This window comes from Dreissena polymorpha, chromosome 2, assembly GCF_020536995.1.
Source record: "Dreissena polymorpha isolate Duluth1 chromosome 2, UMN_Dpol_1.0, whole genome shotgun sequence".
Lineage (NCBI taxonomy): Eukaryota > Metazoa > Mollusca > Bivalvia > Myida > Dreissenidae > Dreissena > Dreissena polymorpha.
This window is the reverse complement of record NC_068356.1, coordinates 100,644,659-100,663,325: the sequence shown is the minus strand read 5'-3', so window position 1 is coordinate 100,663,325 and position 18,667 is coordinate 100,644,659. Positions and strand designations below refer to the sequence as shown.

Below are 18,667 nucleotides of genomic sequence, written 5' to 3'. Positions count from 1 at the left end.
GTGGTCACCATTTCGGACAGGTGTTTTTTCCCGGATAATCCTACCCCCCCCCCCCCCCGCAGCACAAGACCATATAAAAAATTGAAAAGTATTTCAGTAAAAACAAATAAATAGCTTGAAATTGCAGCTATCATTCAAAATTCGTCCCAACTGTCGTCAATCTAAGCTTATTAGGTAGGAGTGCTGGACACACTCCGGGTCCCAACATTATGCAGCCTCAGGCGCGGAGGTAACTCATAACTTTTGAAAAACACAAATACACACACTGGGTGCAGCCTAGGAGCGTATAGACTTAAACAAGGCAACAAACTCAAGTGCGGGCACAATCATTTTAAATTTACATATTTAATACGATATTCTAACAGAAATTACACAACCACCTAAGTGTACATACCATGTTTGATAATTCGTTCGATTGTTAGATTTCAGCTTATACATGTATAAGGTCATATCGCTTTGGTTAGTTAACTTATCCATATGTTCCTGGGCGAACTCGAATAGTCAAGTGCTCTTACGATTGAGCTCACCTGGTCCGGCTATGTGCTCATACCTACTTTCGAGAATCATCATAAAAGTATTGTCATACTTAATGAACAAACATGCCTATGCGTATTGAACTTAAATTAACAAACAATTTTCAATAGGAAAAAAGCATATATCCATGTCCATGGGCATGTGAAATCACGTCCGTACATATAACATTATCAAATTAAGAACGTAAACAACGAAATAAAGGTAGGGTATGATGTACATGTGTTTTTATTATTAACGATCATGTCGTGTTTTGTATATATCTTCAAAATGTAATTTGAATAACCCACAAACATTTTATTAAAATAGAAAGTTTTTACGAAAAGTGGTACAGAAAAATACACGCCGATTATCTGTTTAAAGATATTTCTTGTTAGATTTGATCGAGAATGTGACCCGCCTCTCAGTTTCGCTCAATGGGTCAAGTTACCCACTGGTACTACTTCCCCAAACCCCTTAAAAAAATTTCGTACCAAAAATGTTTCGTACCCAAATTTTGTTCGTACCAAAGTTATTTTCATACCCAAAATTTCGTACCCAAATTTTTTATCGTACCCAAATGTTCGTATCATAATACACAATTGTGGTGATAAAGAAAAAACTTAAATTGATGTTTTATATCAATCCTCTTCAAAAGCATCGTCACACCAGTACTGTCAGTACTTTGATTTAGTAATAGAACGTGAAAGGAACGGAAATACATGAAAAAATGCCGTAAACGGGATTGAACCAAAATGTTAATATCTTCTATTTAAGATTGCTGACGGCTTTGTCCTTTTAAACCTTCCATGTATTCATAACCATTTCAACAAATGCACCAGAAACATTCCATATCATAATATCCGCGATCATTATAGTGAACGTTGTATAATAATATTTATCATGTTCAAGTGCTAATGACTAATAATTTATCCCAATAGATTTGTATTGGATGTCGCAGAGTCAGCATTGGTTATTTATAAGCTCTTTTAAATTCATTTGCACTGTTCCATTTTAAGTATATTTGAATAAATAGTCAGTTGTTATTATAGCATGTGATGTTTTGTTGCTGTATAAAGCATATCTGATTTTTTCGGGTAAATATTCAGTTACAAATGTCAGCTTTAATCTTGCTATGCAAGCTATACCAATATGAACCGGTTAAAAAAAATCAACATTTTATCTCAACTGTAAATCGCTTAAACGGCTGAATCAGGTACATCGGCTTAAAGGGACCTTTTTACAAATTTCAGCATGTATTTAAGTTTGCCATTGAATGCTTCTTTGATAACTGTAAACATTGGATTTAATAAGCTCCTGTAAAAAAACAAGAATAAAATAAGAAAGAAAAAAAAGTAACCCTTAACTGGGTCTCGAACCACTAACCCCTGGAGTAAACCTCTAACACTTAGACCACTTGGCAATCCGTGCTCATTAGTGATTGAAATCGGTTCCCCAAAACGGAGTCGACTAATCGGAGGCCATAATCAGCGATTAATTGTATTCCGCAAGTTATTATTAAACAGAAATCATTCTAAGTTCTAATAACCGTTCGATCCTTAGAATGAGTTCATATTGAAACACAAATAAAACATTTAAATGATAATCAAATTTTATTTGTCCTTGTTACACAGCGAATCGATGAATCAACATTTAATTACAATACAAATGTAACAGTTCAAATGTAATAATTCAAAGAATATTCATATAAAGCCACAAACAAAAGTACAGCAACATATCGAATATTCATACAAACTCGAAACATTTCATTACAAATTCAATAAATACAAATATACATCATTAAATTTACATTTAACACAAGTTTACCTTTATATATTTACAAAAGCACACAAAAACCTTAATCTCTCATCTGCAATGACTGAACTAAACAACTCTTAATTAATTACCATTCGCAATGATAAACCAATATGCCTATAACTGAATAATCAATTACCATTAAACATGACTTAAACATATAATCTATACATATACATTCTGTACAACTGGCTTATTTTTTAAATGATTTAAAGATCAAACGATGATAACTTGTCAATCATAAGGGTGGGAGGGATTAGGGCAATAAAAATTATTTTCTAGTAAATTTTTTAACGCTGTGATTTCATCTAAAACAAAAACAAGTATGAAAGCTTCTTCACGGATACCGTGCGCACGAGATATTAAATCGACCAATCAGAAATAAGATGAGTGCATATCACCTGTCTAAAAATAGATAATCTTAGATAAAAATAGAATCTTTGACAACATGAACTTTTGTCAAGACAATTAAACATTTTAATCGTATTAAAATTAGCCAATTGTATTACGCAAGTTATTATTAAACAGAAATCATTCTAAGTTCTAATAACCGTTCGATCCTTAGAATGAGTTCATATTGAAACACAAATAAAACATTTAAATGATAATCAAATTTTATTTGTCCTTGTTACACAGCCAATCGATGAATCAACATTTAATTACAATACAAATGTAACAGTTCAAATGTAATAATTCAAAGAATATTCATATAAAGCCCAACCATAGGCCAATAAGAAATAAACCCACATATAAAGACAACACATCAACTAAACAAAATTTGCATGCAAAAAAAATAATTAAAAAACATAGATAACAAAAACCAAATTATCTAATTAAGCGAAGCAAGAAACGAAACCATGCTCTGCAAAAGCACAATGCATAACAAACACTAAAACAGTGCTTACCAGTTATTCTTGTAAACAGTGTATTAATAAACCACTACGCCTACATTCTGGAAATAGAAATATGAATACATTTGTACATATGATGTTTAAACATAATTCACAATTTTTCAGAAATAAGGCTAGCAATGTCAATCTTGTCTTCTAAAGACATATGCAAATATCTTTTATACGCGTCAAATGACCAGTCACCTAAAAGCTGAATTTTATCAGCTGATATATTTAATTTGAAAGCAAAAGAGGCAAAGCCTCTCCTAAAAGAATGAGTCGAGTATGCTCTAGGATCGACATCACATTTAGCAAGTACTTCTCGAAGCTTTTTGAGATAAAGACTATATGTGACTGGTCTTCCTGACTTCAATATAAATAGAGGCGATCCAGGTCCAGCGGGAATCTTACTAACCATATTCTTAAAAGCTGCCACAGGACATAGCGGAGAGTTCATGACAACAACCAATGGTGTAACCAATACACGTTGTCCAAACTGAATAGTTTTTGTCCATTTCATAGAAACCAACAATTTATTCTTATCAATAGAAACATCCTCTCTTAATAAGAACCTTTTATGAAGTAAATCTTCAGTCGTTGTAGGTACCAAATTTGATTTTCTAGCTAACAGAAAAAATGCAAAAACAAACAAGCACCAATAAACAATGTAATTTATATCAGACTTATCTAAAGCTAAATAAATTTTTAGCAATAATTCTGGAGTGATAGGGAATGCTTGTTTAATTTTATGACATTTTATTCTCGAAATGCCTTTCAACGTAAGATTCAATATAAATTGATTAACTTTTTCTAAAGGGAAACCAAGAAGTTGATGCATGGTACGTACTCCACTGACGTAATTTCTAATTGATTCGACAGCTTTAAAAGATCTACTTAAAAATTGTACATATAACTGCAATGTAATTGTAGAAGCCGGAAGGAAAACTAACCCGAAATGGCAGCAAAACAAAAGAAAAGATTCCCACTGGATCCTCAAATTTTTCCTGGATCCCTCAGCATAAGCCCTTCTATTGGATGCCTTGAGGTCATCCCTCAGAACACGTAATTCTCTGTCTGAAACAAACATACATACATGTAATTAAGATAACTACCAATTATTTACAAATTCAAAGTCTTCTTTTCGAACAAAATGTTCCTTCAATGCAATATCTTTTGTACAGTCTTTAAATAGATTGGCATGTCCCTCGTTTAAATGCCATCTAGACAGATAATCTGCTAATCTGTTATCAATGCCTGGAATATGTACAGCTTTAATTTCAAATTCATACAACGCTGCAAAAAAGGTTAATTCTCTTAAACACTTTTGCATAAACTGACATTTCGATTTTCCAGAATTTAAAACTAAACAAACAGCCATATTGTCACACTGTACCACAATTCTTCTGTTTTTAAATTTCATGTACCACAAGTGCACACACACCACAATTGATAACATTTCTAAAGCGCTTATGTGCAAGTTTTGTTTGTGTATGGCTGTGGGGAAAATTGCATGAAAGTAATGTCCCTGTAGATATCCACCACAGCCACTTAAGCAAGCGTCACTAGAAAATATATCGTCAGGAGTAGACCATGTCTCTGTTGAAATGACTGAAATACCATTATATAATGGTAAAAATGTTTTCCACCAATTCAAATCCTGTTTCACATGAGATGGAATTATATGAGGATTAATCTCAGAGTTCACCACATATATCTCTCGAAGCCAATTCAGTAATCTGTTTATGTATACACGACTGGCTTTGACACAAGCTCCTACAAAATTAAGCTTGCCCAACAACTGTTGTACTTCTTTCAAAGAAGCAACTTCCTTAACTAACCACTCATCTACTAATAACAATATTTCCTGCAACCTATCAGCAGTTATTTCTATAGTCATTTTAACTGTATCAAACAAAACGCCTAAGAACACCATTTTAGTACAAGGTTCTACTGACTTATCTTTGGCTTCTTCTAACCCACACTTTTGTAATACTGTCTCTAAACACAAATAAGCAAATTTTGCATATTCTTTCCTCTCAGCCCCTGCAAAGTCATCAAGATAATTTAAAATTATCACACCAAGCTTTAACAAAATGTAAGCTACAGCGTTTGTTACTCTCTGACAAATATAAGCTGCAGATCTAAGACCCATTGATAACACAGTATCACAAAAAATATGTTTTTTATAAATAAATGATACTAAATTGTAATCTCCTGGACATATATTAATTTGACGATAAGCCCGTTTTAAATCTTTTTTAAACAGCAAACAACCTTTGCCTTTTGATTTAATCAAGCTACACATATCATCTATCTTAGGAAACATTAAATTTATAGTGTCCCCTAAATATTCTGATTTTGCTATACAATCATTCAATGCCTCACCTTTTGGGAAACTCAAATCTAAAATTATTCTTCTATTGTTAACATCTTTCTTGGGGACTGAATTCAAAGGTGATATCTTTAATTTGCTACTAAAAGGATTAGATCTAAACGGACCTAATATAGCATTATATTGCTTTTCTGTAGTCAAAAAATTTAACATTTGTTCTGGAAATTCATTGCAACCTTTATGATTAAAATATTTCCAAACAGGAAGTGTGTTTTCTAGTATGCTATCACATCCTACTGCACCAGTTGGAAAACCATATTTCAACAATTCACACACAGTTATGTCCGTATAATCTTATAACATTGTCTGCATATAAGCTGTGTTAATTTTGAAATTTACTGGGATTTTGCATCCGATAAAATTATGTTTACCAGAAAGTTTTACTTTCTCATGAATCTCCACTTTTTCTAATGTTTCATTTACTGTGCCTTTTGTCCTGGTACAGATTTTACATGATTTAGAATGTGAACATAAATGCTTATTTATTGTTTTTGTACATGATTTTGATTTAAAACAGAATTTTGGCAAGAAAGCGTCCAATATCTCATTTTCATCTTCGAACTTCTGCGATATTTTTGTGAGTCACATCACTCGACTGGGGCATTCTGAGGAGCATTCTGGATGGGGTAATTTGGATTGATCATTTTGCCAGCAGGTCGCGCAGATGTGTAAAGCATATCTCATTTTGCCTTTAACTACGGCGGTATGGTCCGTTTTATGCTGGCATTTGTTTCTTTGATATGAAGCACAAAACCAAACTGTGGACTCTTCTTTGAGTGGATTTTCAGCTTTTCTTGTCTTGAAATTAACATTAGAGTTCCGTTTTATGCTGCCATGACTTTTAATTAAGAATCTATTTAAAATAGCTATTTCTAGATATTGAAATTCGTCACTCCATTTCTTTTTTCCCAACTCAATTTCTCTCAATACTGCCGCGTAATAACATTTGAGACCTTCAAATTCATACGATGAACTTAGATAAAGAATTCGTTTGAGAAGTTCTAATCTCCCTTTTCTTTCAGTTCTATTTGTTTGTGAATCAGATATGATTTCCAACTCTCCAGCAATAAATAAATTGAGCTCTAGATCTTCGAACGATATATTTTTGCTGACAAATTCATATTGTAGATATGTATGAGGGTACCTTTGTGCGTATTTAACTTTATCCTGTGATTTTATTGCTATTCCTGATTTTTTGCGTTTATCTTTTTTAATTCTGTGCACACTTTCCCTGTCAGATTCAGATTGGGATTCTTCATAAGAACTAGTTGAATACTGTGCAGAAGAGGAAGATGAGCTATTAACTTCTTCACTAGAATCACTACTATCGGAATCTGATAACAACCCTAATGTAGAGATTTGTTTTTTAACAGTCTTTTTCAAATTGTTATTCTTTCTTAAGTCTTTGATGGTGAGTTTTTCTGCCTTATCTTTCTTAGTTTTAACATTAACAAAGTCATTCTGTAAAGAGTTTACTTTACCCTTCAGTGATTCCACTTTTGCCCTTTGTCTGTCTAGTTCCTTTTTCGTCTCCTGGAAGGCCCTTCTCCTGGTCAACTTTTCTTCCTCCTGCTTCAGCATTTCTAATTCTTCCTTCATCACCAGAAGTTGCTGTTCGTCTACTTCTTCGTCATCTGGCAACTGGAGGACGCCATATTGGTTGACTTCCGATCCCGCCATTATCTCTGAACTCTTTGTTTGGTTCGTCTCAATCCCTTCGAAGGCCCCTTCTTCTGTCTTTCCAGACGTGTGTAAAGATTTATAATCTTTTCTTCTTGTGTCCCTTTTTGATCGATTACTCATTATATACATTTAAAATAACATTTATATAGAGACTATGTTTGCTAGGGGAAGCAACTTTCCCCTTTAAATTATGTGGTTACACTACACTCAATTGTACTTTCATCGTTCTTTCCAATGTTTATAAAATTAATACGACAGAAATCTCTACTTGACAAAAGAATCCTGTTTACAACATTTCATCCAAATAAACCGAAGTCACAAACGATAACAATGACTTAGAACCACAATAAAAATTATTTTCTAGTAAATTTTTTAACGCTGTGATTTCATCTAAAACAAAAACAAGTATCAAAGCTTCTTCACGGATACCGTGCGCACGAGATATTAAATCGACCAATCAGAAATAAGATGAGTGCATATCACCTGTCTAAAAATAGATAATCTTAGATAAAAATAGAATCTTTGACAACATGAACTTTTGTCAAGACAATTAAACATTTTAATCGTATTAAAATTAGCCAATCGATTAATCAGCTTTTTTAACAAAAAATTAAGTTTTTAATATTCAAACAATGTTTTTGTTAACATTATATTACTATATTTTATCAAAAAGGACTTTATCATGACTATTCCTTATGTATTGTGTGATTTAAAAATGAATACATGCTTAAAAATCTTGCTTTGTGTTTGAAATATTGTGGCTGCAATGTTACATACTGTGTGAAAAAGGCGTTAAACCCCAATAACTACAACAAATCTTGTACAGAGTGAAGAGTAATACAGATTATTAAATAAAAACAGACCTTTACAAAGTAATTTTATTTCAAAAGAACAACTTGTATGATCATTATCAGAAGAATATGAAAATATCTACTTAAATATGGACCTCATGATAATAGTTTCTTGACAAGGAAGAGGAACAAATTCTTCTCTGACCGCCATCTTGAATGAATTGGCTATAGCCGCTATACACATCGGTTTTATGATCGCTGATAGGTTGAAAGGGGTTGTTTTATAATGTTATTAATCAGTTGAATTCATATTGGCTGTGTTATTGATCTGAAGACAGCCGTATTGGCCTGAGGCCGCAGGCTCAATAACAAAGCCAATATGAATTCAACTAATTTATGACAATTTTATAAATTAACTTTATATTATTCAGCAAAAAAAGCTTGAATTTCACTTTCGAATTACAAATTTACAATTTTTTGCTATTTAATTAAGAATGACGTTTTGAAAAATAGGACAATTTCTGTTCTCTACAACTTATTGGTGAACAGAAACAATAGAATTTAACTAAGTATATGACGAAAGATGATTCCTAAACCTAGACATTACATGATGCAGGAACACAATTTGACAGGTCGCAATTATGTAAAATTTACCTGAATAACCATGATAACATTTCAGCCACACTGGAACGGATCCACTACCGTTGTTTGTGATACAACTCAGAAAGATAATAAGGATCGAAAACTTACTTATTGCCATTAGGAATTGCATTTGTAATGTGTAAATCCTTCATGATTTCGAATTAATTTTGCTGTCTGCGTTCGTTGTACTTGTACTTGTAGCTCATTGAAAAACTTGAAAGTTGTTATTTATGTACGCTATAATATTGAACCTTACTGTTGTGGTTACACTGCACTATTGTTATTGTCAAAAAATGGAGCTGAATATGCTAGGGACTGAGTGCTATAGTATATTTTTAAAGATTTAAACTATTGCACACACAAAAAAATATGTATCGAATGATCCGTGCGGTAAAAAAAATCGTCAAATTTTCGTCGACTCTAAATTGTCATCGTCATCGTCACGTCAGCAGCAATTCGTCGATGACGCGTCGACGATCTGATTAATCAACTCACCACTAGTGCTCATACAATGGATCATGTATTTTAAACTTAATATTACTTAACAAAATATAACGACAACAACAGAACCATCCAAAGTATTCAATCGTTTCGCGTCACAACGCTTATTGTTCAGGTTTTTTAAAGATGCATATAATGGATATTTTAGAGCATGGTAAATGTTCAGTATTTCTGTTTCCTCACAAATATCATAACTACAACGAAAATTTGCGAATCTGAAAAAATTGTTTATAGTTTCGTCGATTTACCAAAACTTGAATAAGTCTCTTTAATTCAAACACGTTTATTCAACCTTACTGAGCAACACGTTTAACGATTGCATTTTGATTAGCGTAGCCGATATTTAAGTAATTTATATCCGGGTTGTTTGTAATTTTTGTGATTAGCACGTCCATCCTGTTTGCATTGAGTTAGTTTTTTGCGAGATCGACCCGTTATAAAGGATAAACCTCATCAGCTGAAAATAGCATAGTCCTTTTAAAGGAGTATAACAACTTCCAAAAATCAATCAAATGCAATTTGTTTAAACAAATACAGTTATTTTATGTCAGGTTGTATATGGTTGGTTTCTGAAAAATGTCTGTGTGTGTTTGTTCTATTTTTTATTTTGTGTTTTTTTTTCATAATTTAAATCACTTTCTTCTTAGCAAGTTATAAAATCAAAGTACTGGTGGGGCAATTTTCTCAAATTTTGTGGTCGTAAAAACACTATACACCGTGATGCCAACCAATCACCTTTGTTGAATAAAACAGATTGAATTAAGGAAGGGTAACAGACTGTCAACATAATATATGATTTAGCTATTGGGCTTATAAGTAAATGCTGTTATTTAAAATAAGTCATTGTCGTACGTGCCAGTTTATAAATGCGAAACGTTTGGGAAAATACAATGTTGATTATTATCATTTGAACTGGTGACCTAGGTTTTTACTCTTACTTAGTGTTATAAGTATCTGAGATTTCGTGGAGACAAACGTTGTCAAAAAGTTTCTATACATCATGTAGATTCAATTATAATTCATATATATATTCAATTGATGTATACACCTTCCATGATGACTGCGTGTTACTCGGGTGCTATTGCCACAGTGAAAAGACGTTGCCATTGATGGAACGCGCTCATCGATCGGAGCTATTTTTTGCGAACGCAGAATCTGGATGCAAAGTGGTTAAATGCAGTAACGGACTTCATTCTTCGTTATACGTATATTATGTTACCTATGGGGCGAATTGCAGAAGGCAATCGCCCCCAAAATCCGTGTAAAATTACAATGAGGCGTATGTAATACCCAATATACGCAATTTTCGCCATGTAACAAAACATAACGATAACAACAGAACTCTCCAAATTATTCAATCGTTTTGCGTCTATAACGCTTTATTATTTTCATTTTTTTAATCGCCAAAAGACGCATATAACAGATATTTTAGAGCAGGTTAACTGTTCAGTATTTCTGTTTCCTCGCAAATATAATTACAAACAAAATTTGCGAAGCTGAAACATTTCTTATTTCAATTTTGTCAATTTTCCAAAACGTGGAAAGGTCCCTTTAATACATACTATCTCAAGCGTGAATAAGGAAGCAAACGATTTGTTTTCAACGTTTTATTATATTCATAAAGGCGGGTGTAAAAAGTTAGAATAGAACTGTTGCAAAGTGTGTGCAGGCTATATTCAATAAGTACCAGCTTCTTACAATGAAACGCGTGTGAAACAAATGGACAATATTGGGCAACATATAGATATATAGAAATATGGCGTCGACAAATAAATAAAAAGCACGAGACAAAGACAGAAATAGAACTAACGACGTAAGTATCATTATATATAATATAGATATTAAATTTAATTTAAGTAAAAGCTACTTTAGTTTTCATCGTCATACATACATTTCTGTTAAAGAAGTATATATTTCATTACCAATGATTCTTTTAAGAATCGGTCAAATGTGTTTTTGATTGTGTGCGTATGTCTTTGCCATTAGTTTAAATGTTAACCATTTAATGGAACATATATGTAAACATATATGTTCGTTCTTAATCATATTAAAAAGTATTGATATGCAAAAGGCGACACAAGACCATACACTTATATTTGAAAATCCTTACTTATAGTTTCATAATCTAAGCTAGAATATGTGGGCCATATAGCGTTACCTCTTTGAAAAGCCTTTATAATATATTACGTTTCCGGTTTCGCTCGTTTTATTCAACCAACGCTAGAGTATATAAATATAGAGAAAAGGCTTTTCCAAATTGGATGTTGTTGTTTTTTTTTCAAAATTTCAAATTTACCTTTTCGGACGGTTATATGAATCTGATAAAAAAACAAATCTTATACCTTTTTTTTCAACGTTAGTTGGTCAGCCTCGGTCTGAACCTCCAAACGTCTTCAGCCGAGATAGGGTTATAAAATTCCATTCAAATATTCATACTAACTACTTACCACGTACTCTAGCTCCGTGTACTAACATCATGATTTTGAGTTTCTGTGTTTTGATTATTCCCTTCTATAAGAATGTCACTGCAGTTATTTATGTTAAACAACATAGCTTAAATAACAAAAACAACAACAACAGTGTTATAAAACTACTTTATTAACAGTTATAAATCGATTCGAATATCAGATTTTACTTAAAATCTCTTATTTACATTAAATCTGCCTATCTTTTTATTTGTAACAAGCACATATTATGCTGTGTTTTTTATACTTTTGTCGCAGTTAAACAATTAACCTATGATATTTTAAAAGGGTTAAAAGAACATTATTTAAGGAAGTACACGAACGCGAATTCTTTACATAATGATAGCCTAAAATCACATACCTTGCATTATAATGCATAACTAAAAGTTACAGCGCAGAACAGCCGTAACTCGTTTACTCCAGCGTTTGTTAATTTCCTTTGTTTATTTTTACATATTCCGGGGAATGCACACAAAATTATAAATAATTACTGGAAACTTCATAAGGTAGGTCCACATCATAGAGGAAAAGTGCAGTGCAAAGCTCTTGCTATCTTATGTTAAATGTCTTTTCCTTTGTTATGTTTAATTGCCGGACAGAATTATGAAAACTTTAAGTGATATCATCCTAAGTATTTGAAAATTTTACTATATTTTTATAATTATTGGGGCATATCAAACACGACATTACCAGTCCTAGTTTATATTGATATTCATGGTAAATAAACTGAAAAATCAAGTAAGGAAACGGGGCAATTAGAGAAGTGAAACTGTTCATATACATTGCCAATATAAATTCAAATTCCAAACCTTTTACAATAATTTGCCGCAGGGATAAATACTCCAAAACCTCATGTTCAGTTTTGAACGCCTCAGATTAATAAGTTGTAAATAGATATAAAGCAACATGTCATTTAAATTAAAAATATATCTTAGTGTACATGTGCATTCACATGTACTTGTATTCATCGCAAATTACGGTGGTCCACCGTAAGATTTATTGCCCGCGCTCGAGTTCTTATCAACATATTTGATCGAGCCTGTCACCGCCATTCGCCACGGCTACATCACTGCGTTCCACGGTGTTCCACGGTGTATCGCGGTGACGTAAGTAGTTGGCACGCTTGGTTGAAGCACGTTGATGCTTGGCGAAAGGCAGAAATCGCGCTAGGCGAAGGGTATATTAAACCTCGACTGTTTTATAGTTAACATATTGTTGAATCTTAACTATTCTGAACACGTGCACTTAACATCCAATATTTCTCTTTCCCTTCATATTTTGTTTACTTGTTGAAAGTTGTTTCAAACGGCAATTACATTTTGAATGAAACATTGTATTATTTGTGTAGGATATTTTGTATTCCTGCAGGTTACTAGTTTAAACCTTTTATTTATTTCCTCTGTCAAATGTTTGTATTATAATTTGCGAAAATTTATTAAAATATATTTATTGGAGCCACACAACTTATTTGGCATAGTAAATTTAAGTATAAATAAGAAACATATTTTATCTTTGCCAACAAGAATATATCTGCTGGTTACAAGGTAGAAATCCGTCTTTTTGCGCTTTAAAACTTAAAATTAATCGCGTTTGTCGAAATGGACGTATACGTATAGAAATCCTACCTTCGGTTTTAAAAGCGGTATCGTTTGAAAAATAATAAATTACCTGCTACCTAGGCTATAGATTAAATGACACTTTGGCACACTTTCAAATTGCATCTATAATTCTTGATTAACATGTATTTCATTTCAAGTTCAGAGGCTTTAAAATTCACCTCATCATGTGTATTTGAATTTTCCATTTGAATGTATATTTATAATATTTTTATCATATATCTAATTGCATGTATTAATTGCTGTTGTTTTTGTGTAGATAACCGTATCGATCAATTGAACTTATAAACTTCGATTGATTCGATTGTTTGTCGCTTGAACCAAACTACGCAAATTGCGCTTAGCTAGGCCGGCAAAAAAAAAACACATTAAGTGCATACTTGTGCACAATGCCTTGTGCACGATTACATGTGTAACAAAAGGAACACTTATGGGAAAAAATTCAAGTACGATGTCATACGGCTATTTCTATATGGTGACACTTGAAAGAAGGATGTAGTGTGAATTTCTGTTTGTAAAGAAACTACTGATTAACATTTCGTAACCCATACAAAACAGTGGGTGTCTCTCATCCATTGCGATGCATGATATTATAGATTATGATAACTTGTCGTATAAAACGTCGGGTCATATGGTTTTTGTCCAATGGGCCTGCAAATTAGCTTGCACAATAGTGTTCTACAAATCTACTTGTTATAAACTGTAATGAACTTATTTATACATCTATATTCGTGTAATACCAGCAAAAATAGAATACAAGCATACACAATCATATGGGTTATATATAGCAAGAACAAACTAAGTTGTTTTTTATGCACTATTTATTTTTTATTTTCTTCTTTGAATATTTTACATGCACTAGTTTACGGGAAAAAAATCGTATCTTACGCTTTTCTTTGTTAAATATATTGTGAATACCCTTAATGCTAGTTTTGACAAATATTGCCTAAAATGACAATTTTGTAAAAACATCCGATGTATCCAGTCAAGCTACAGGTAACATTACCTAAGGTGAGAACTGAAAATATACGCTTAATGTCGTACGTTGCAAGTAAAGCAAACTATAAATCAAAGTACTGACAGTACTGGTGTGACGATGCTTTTGAAGAGGATGGATATGAAATCATCAATTTAAGTTTATCTACATCACCACAATTGTTAATGTGGGTACGAAAATGTGGGGTACGAAAAAACATTTGGGTACGACAATTTTGGTTACGAAATAAATATGCCAAACAACAAAAGTTGGTACAAAAAAAAAATTAATTTGGGTACGAAATTTTGTTGGGGTACGAACAACAATTTTGGTACGAACAAAATTTGAGTAAGAAAAAAAAGTGACCGACAAACAAATTGGGTACGCAAAATGTAGGGTACGAGAAAAAATTTGGGGGATACAGGGATGTAGTACCCGTGGGGAACTTGACCAATTCAGCAAAACTGGGAGGCGGGTAACAGTCTCGATCAAATCTAGAAATAACTACATTTGGGGTTTTCCCAGCGTCACAGCGTTTGAAGTGCCACCTGGCAGTTTTTCTGGTTCATTTGCCGAACATCTCGATAAATTTGAAAGAGAACGGGAACAAGCTTCCTTTACCTTTATCAATAATAATCAGCGAGGTATGCCGATTGAGAAAATTTAGCTAACTCAATCGGACTGGCTCGGTCTTTTACATAGGTCGCCATTGTGAAGAATTCGTACATGGTATGATAACGTAGACGAGCTGCTTCGCTGAAGCAGCATCGTCAAAAAGATGCTGGCTTAACAATTGGAAGAGAACAGTATGTCCCGAACAGCTTTGAATAGAAGCATTGGATAAATAAAGTAAGCACTTTTCGTCTGAAATAAATACTTTGATTATATATTTACACAAGATCCATCGTATGTAAATATGTATGGAAGTCAAAAAAGCATGTGCGTGTGAAATTCATAACAATTTCGACACTATATTCACTGTAAATATATTAAAACTCATGATAATACAATGTTTCAAGTTATAAATTATGAACAAAATAGTCAATTTTCGTTTAAAAAATATAAATATACACCACTCTTTTTCAAAGATGCATATAAGATGCGATTTATAGTGGATATTTGTGACCACAGGGAACGCTACTATGCTCGGGGCTTTCGTAATATATACTTTTTTCCTGTTTAAATTCTTTTAATATTCATTTCATAAAACCATATGCAATGTGTTTTCAATATATTATTACAATCATTACACAATTTGAATGAATAGAAAAGCATCCTTCAACCTTTTACCTTTTTCAATTTACTTTACTTATTTTTTTTTATATATAACACAATAATAAGTGCTTCTTAAACGAAAAAGAATTAAGATGTACAATAACAATTTAACTATGGTAACAAGTTCAAACAAGATAAAACCCTATTATGTAACTTTTTCCAGTATCCTTAAAAATGTGCATTATTAACAAAGTTAGGATTTATAATAAGAGTGCAGTTAACAAAACAATCAATTTATACATTATGATCATTATGCGAACAACATATTCAGATTTGATCAAGTAAACAAAATCTGCACGTTTCATATATAATGAGCGTTAAAGACAGTAATTTTGTTATTCATTTATGAAAAACACGATACTCTTATAACTGTCCAAAAATTCCTTTACTTCATTCACTTGTTATAATTGCATACATATTTTAAGATAATCTTAGGCCAGCCTTAAATGCCTGAAAATTTGGAATAACCTCTTTTCTTTTGCATTCAAAAATGTAATTTTTAACTTCCATGACAAGAATTAAGCAGTTGTCGCTTTCATTTGTATCTCCAAGAAGGAACAGTTTATAACTATTTGTATACTTGCGTTTATAAGCTATCAGAGACACCTTTCATAATTATTTTTACTATGTTATATTCCCTGAAAAAAATGGGTATTTGATTTATCTGACTTTTTGCAAAAAGTTCATATATTACTATCCGACAATCCCATTTTAAAAAGAAGTGAGTTTGTTCCCAATTTTCTGTGGAAAATCCTAATTTGTTTACCATTGAATATATGTATTATTCGTTGTTTTAAACACTTGTCCATGAACATTTTTCTATTGTGTATAATCACATGCAATGTAATCACTCAAATTTGTTTGGCATGTAGGGATTTCAGATGGTCATTTTAAATATAATATTTTAGAGTAACTTATCACATGAATTCATAACGATAGGTTTTATATCGGTCGACACAATGGGATACGAATGTACTTTATACTCTTCTTATTTTACATTTTGAACTGAGTTCATGTATGTGGAAAGAACTATCTTCATACGTTCATAATGTACAAACTTTACTGGTTTATAAATGTTCACTTTTAGCTCTTGCAGTGACATAAACTGCCCACTGTCTTTGATAATATCTTTAACATAATAACTGCGATTATCATAAAAATGTTTTCAAAACATGTATATATTGTTGATTAATAAAATATTAAAGCGGGTATATACGATTTTGTCAAATATTTATGAATTTATATAAAATGTGTAAAAAAACTTAGTATATTTATATATTTCAATATAAATTAAAATAAAAGTTAAGAAGAACATGTGTCGAAAAATGCGAAATAAGCCAGATATTTAATTCTGAAATTGAAAACGGCTGTACAGCCGAATTCGCCAGCATGTATATCATACATGTACGATGTGAATCTAAACTTAGTTTAACGGTTTATTTGAGTTTCTGCAACGATATCTATTCATACGACACTCGAACTCCAATCCTAATACAAAGACGAATGCTTCGGTTATTGTAGGAAAATATGTTTGTCACAATCGGCTCGGGCCGCTAATTTGTCTTTGCTGCATTTAATAAAAGACGGCTTTAATGTATAATTTTTTTTTCTATTTTGTGTAAATGTAGCATATTTTATTAATATATTACAATTAAACACATATAAAAAAAATCGTATATACCCGCTTTAAATAAAATGTTAATGGTTAAAACATCTATCCAAAAAAGTGTTGGTTATTTTTTTACAGATAAAATCGCATATAAACTGCCTGAAGTTCATAGTTTATTTAAATCTTCTAACTTTCTAGCCAAGGATGTAACACAATTTGGCATTGAATAACTTTTCTTATCCATGCCAAAACTTTTTATTTATGCATTTATGTCCACCTTTATGGAATTCTTTGGATTTTACTTTTGCTATTATTTTTAAAGGCCCTTGCCGCATTTGAATAGTTAATTATTTAAAACCATACAAATAACCTCTTCGGGTTGTGGCAAAGACACAAAAAGTGAATAAACAATAGAAGTATCAGGTTCTAATAACATTTATCCTACCTTAAGGAGTTAGATCCCTTCTTTTCCAATGTGAAATGATATTTTATAATTTTACTTATTTGTTATTATAAGTTAGCTCAATCATTTTTGGTAGATCGATGTCAAAAGTTAATCCTTTACTTTTTCAACATTTACGTTTAGCGAGAATATTGTGAGAAGGAATGCAACAATTGTAGTACAGTATTCAAGGATTATTCTGACCCATCAATTAAAAATAGGTATCATCAGTAAATTGTAATATCTTGTTTACTTCATTGTCATGTTTTATTCCCTATGTTTTTCTTACATTTCCTTATTTGAATAGCTAGTATTTCTGAACAAAGTATAAATATATATGCAAGGATCTCCCTGACAACAACCTCATCTTATTATAAAGAAGTCTAACAAAAACCCGTTCAAATGGATTGCGTTTTCCAAAGTATTTTAAATAAGTGATATCCTATTTTAAACATTGGCCCAAAATAAATTAAAAAATCTAACACTTATTTTATAAAACTGAATGATAAAGTATCGAATTAATTAGCATCAGTAGGCCAGGGATTGTGTTGAACTAAGTATAACCTATTATATCATATAACTATCATTTTTTATTTCCAATGTACATGCCTTTAATGAAACCAGTTTGGTCAATATTTACTTATTTGTTAAAGACTGACTAAAGATTTTTAGCTATTGTTATAGACTGTTTTTAACAAGCAGACAACTCTCATTTTTTTATTGTTAAGGCTTTCCCACCTTTGGGATACATGTTATAATTCCTTGCGTTAAAGTTATTGAGAACGAACCTACAATGTATATTATATTAATAAGTAATGCTTCTAACCACAAAGATACCCAATATTTCAAAAAAACTTAAAGGAAATGTGTAGACAATTAATAAGAGCATGGGCTGTTGTCATCTTCATTTGTTGAAGCGCAATTGACACCGTTTGAAAGAACAAAATATCCTCTTACATGTCCGCCTATAAATTAGTAAATTTGGGCTATTCATAATTTTTTAATTCATCTCTGAGACCATAGTTTATTGTAGGTTGTTCTGAATATAAAAACTTGTAAA

At 31.9% G+C, this 18,667-nt stretch overlaps 2 protein-coding genes across 3 annotated transcripts in view; one reads left to right on the top strand and one right to left on the bottom strand.

The window, feature by feature from the left end:
* Positions 1–3,003: 3,003 nt before the first annotated feature.
* Positions 3,004–7,461, bottom strand: LOC127870382 (uncharacterized). Of its 2 annotated transcripts, none has more exons than XM_052412999.1 (3): positions 7,089–7,460; positions 4,166–4,289; positions 3,004–3,277 (listed from the first exon to the last, which is right to left on the bottom strand). In XM_052412999.1, exons 1-3 carry the CDS (start codon positions 7,417–7,419, stop codon positions 3,271–3,273), a joined length of 462 nt encoding a protein of 153 aa, XP_052268959.1. In that variant the 5' UTR covers positions 7,420–7,460; the 3' UTR covers positions 3,004–3,270. The 2 variants fall into 2 exon arrangements, with proteins under 2 accessions (XP_052268959.1, XP_052268960.1); XM_052413000.1 differs by lacking the exon at positions 3,004–3,277 and adding an exon at positions 3,302–3,839 and having other exon boundaries at positions 7,089–7,461.
* Positions 7,462–10,852: 3,391 nt separating this feature from the next.
* LOC127870381 (beta-1,3-galactosyl-O-glycosyl-glycoprotein beta-1,6-N-acetylglucosaminyltransferase-like) overlaps positions 10,853–18,667 on the top strand; it is a 20,157-nt gene continuing 12,342 nt past the window's right edge. Inside the window, exon 1 of the mRNA XM_052412998.1 lies at positions 10,853–11,037. The gene's annotated coding sequence lies outside the window, so the exon portion shown is untranslated. The remainder of the gene's footprint in view (positions 11,038–18,667) is intronic.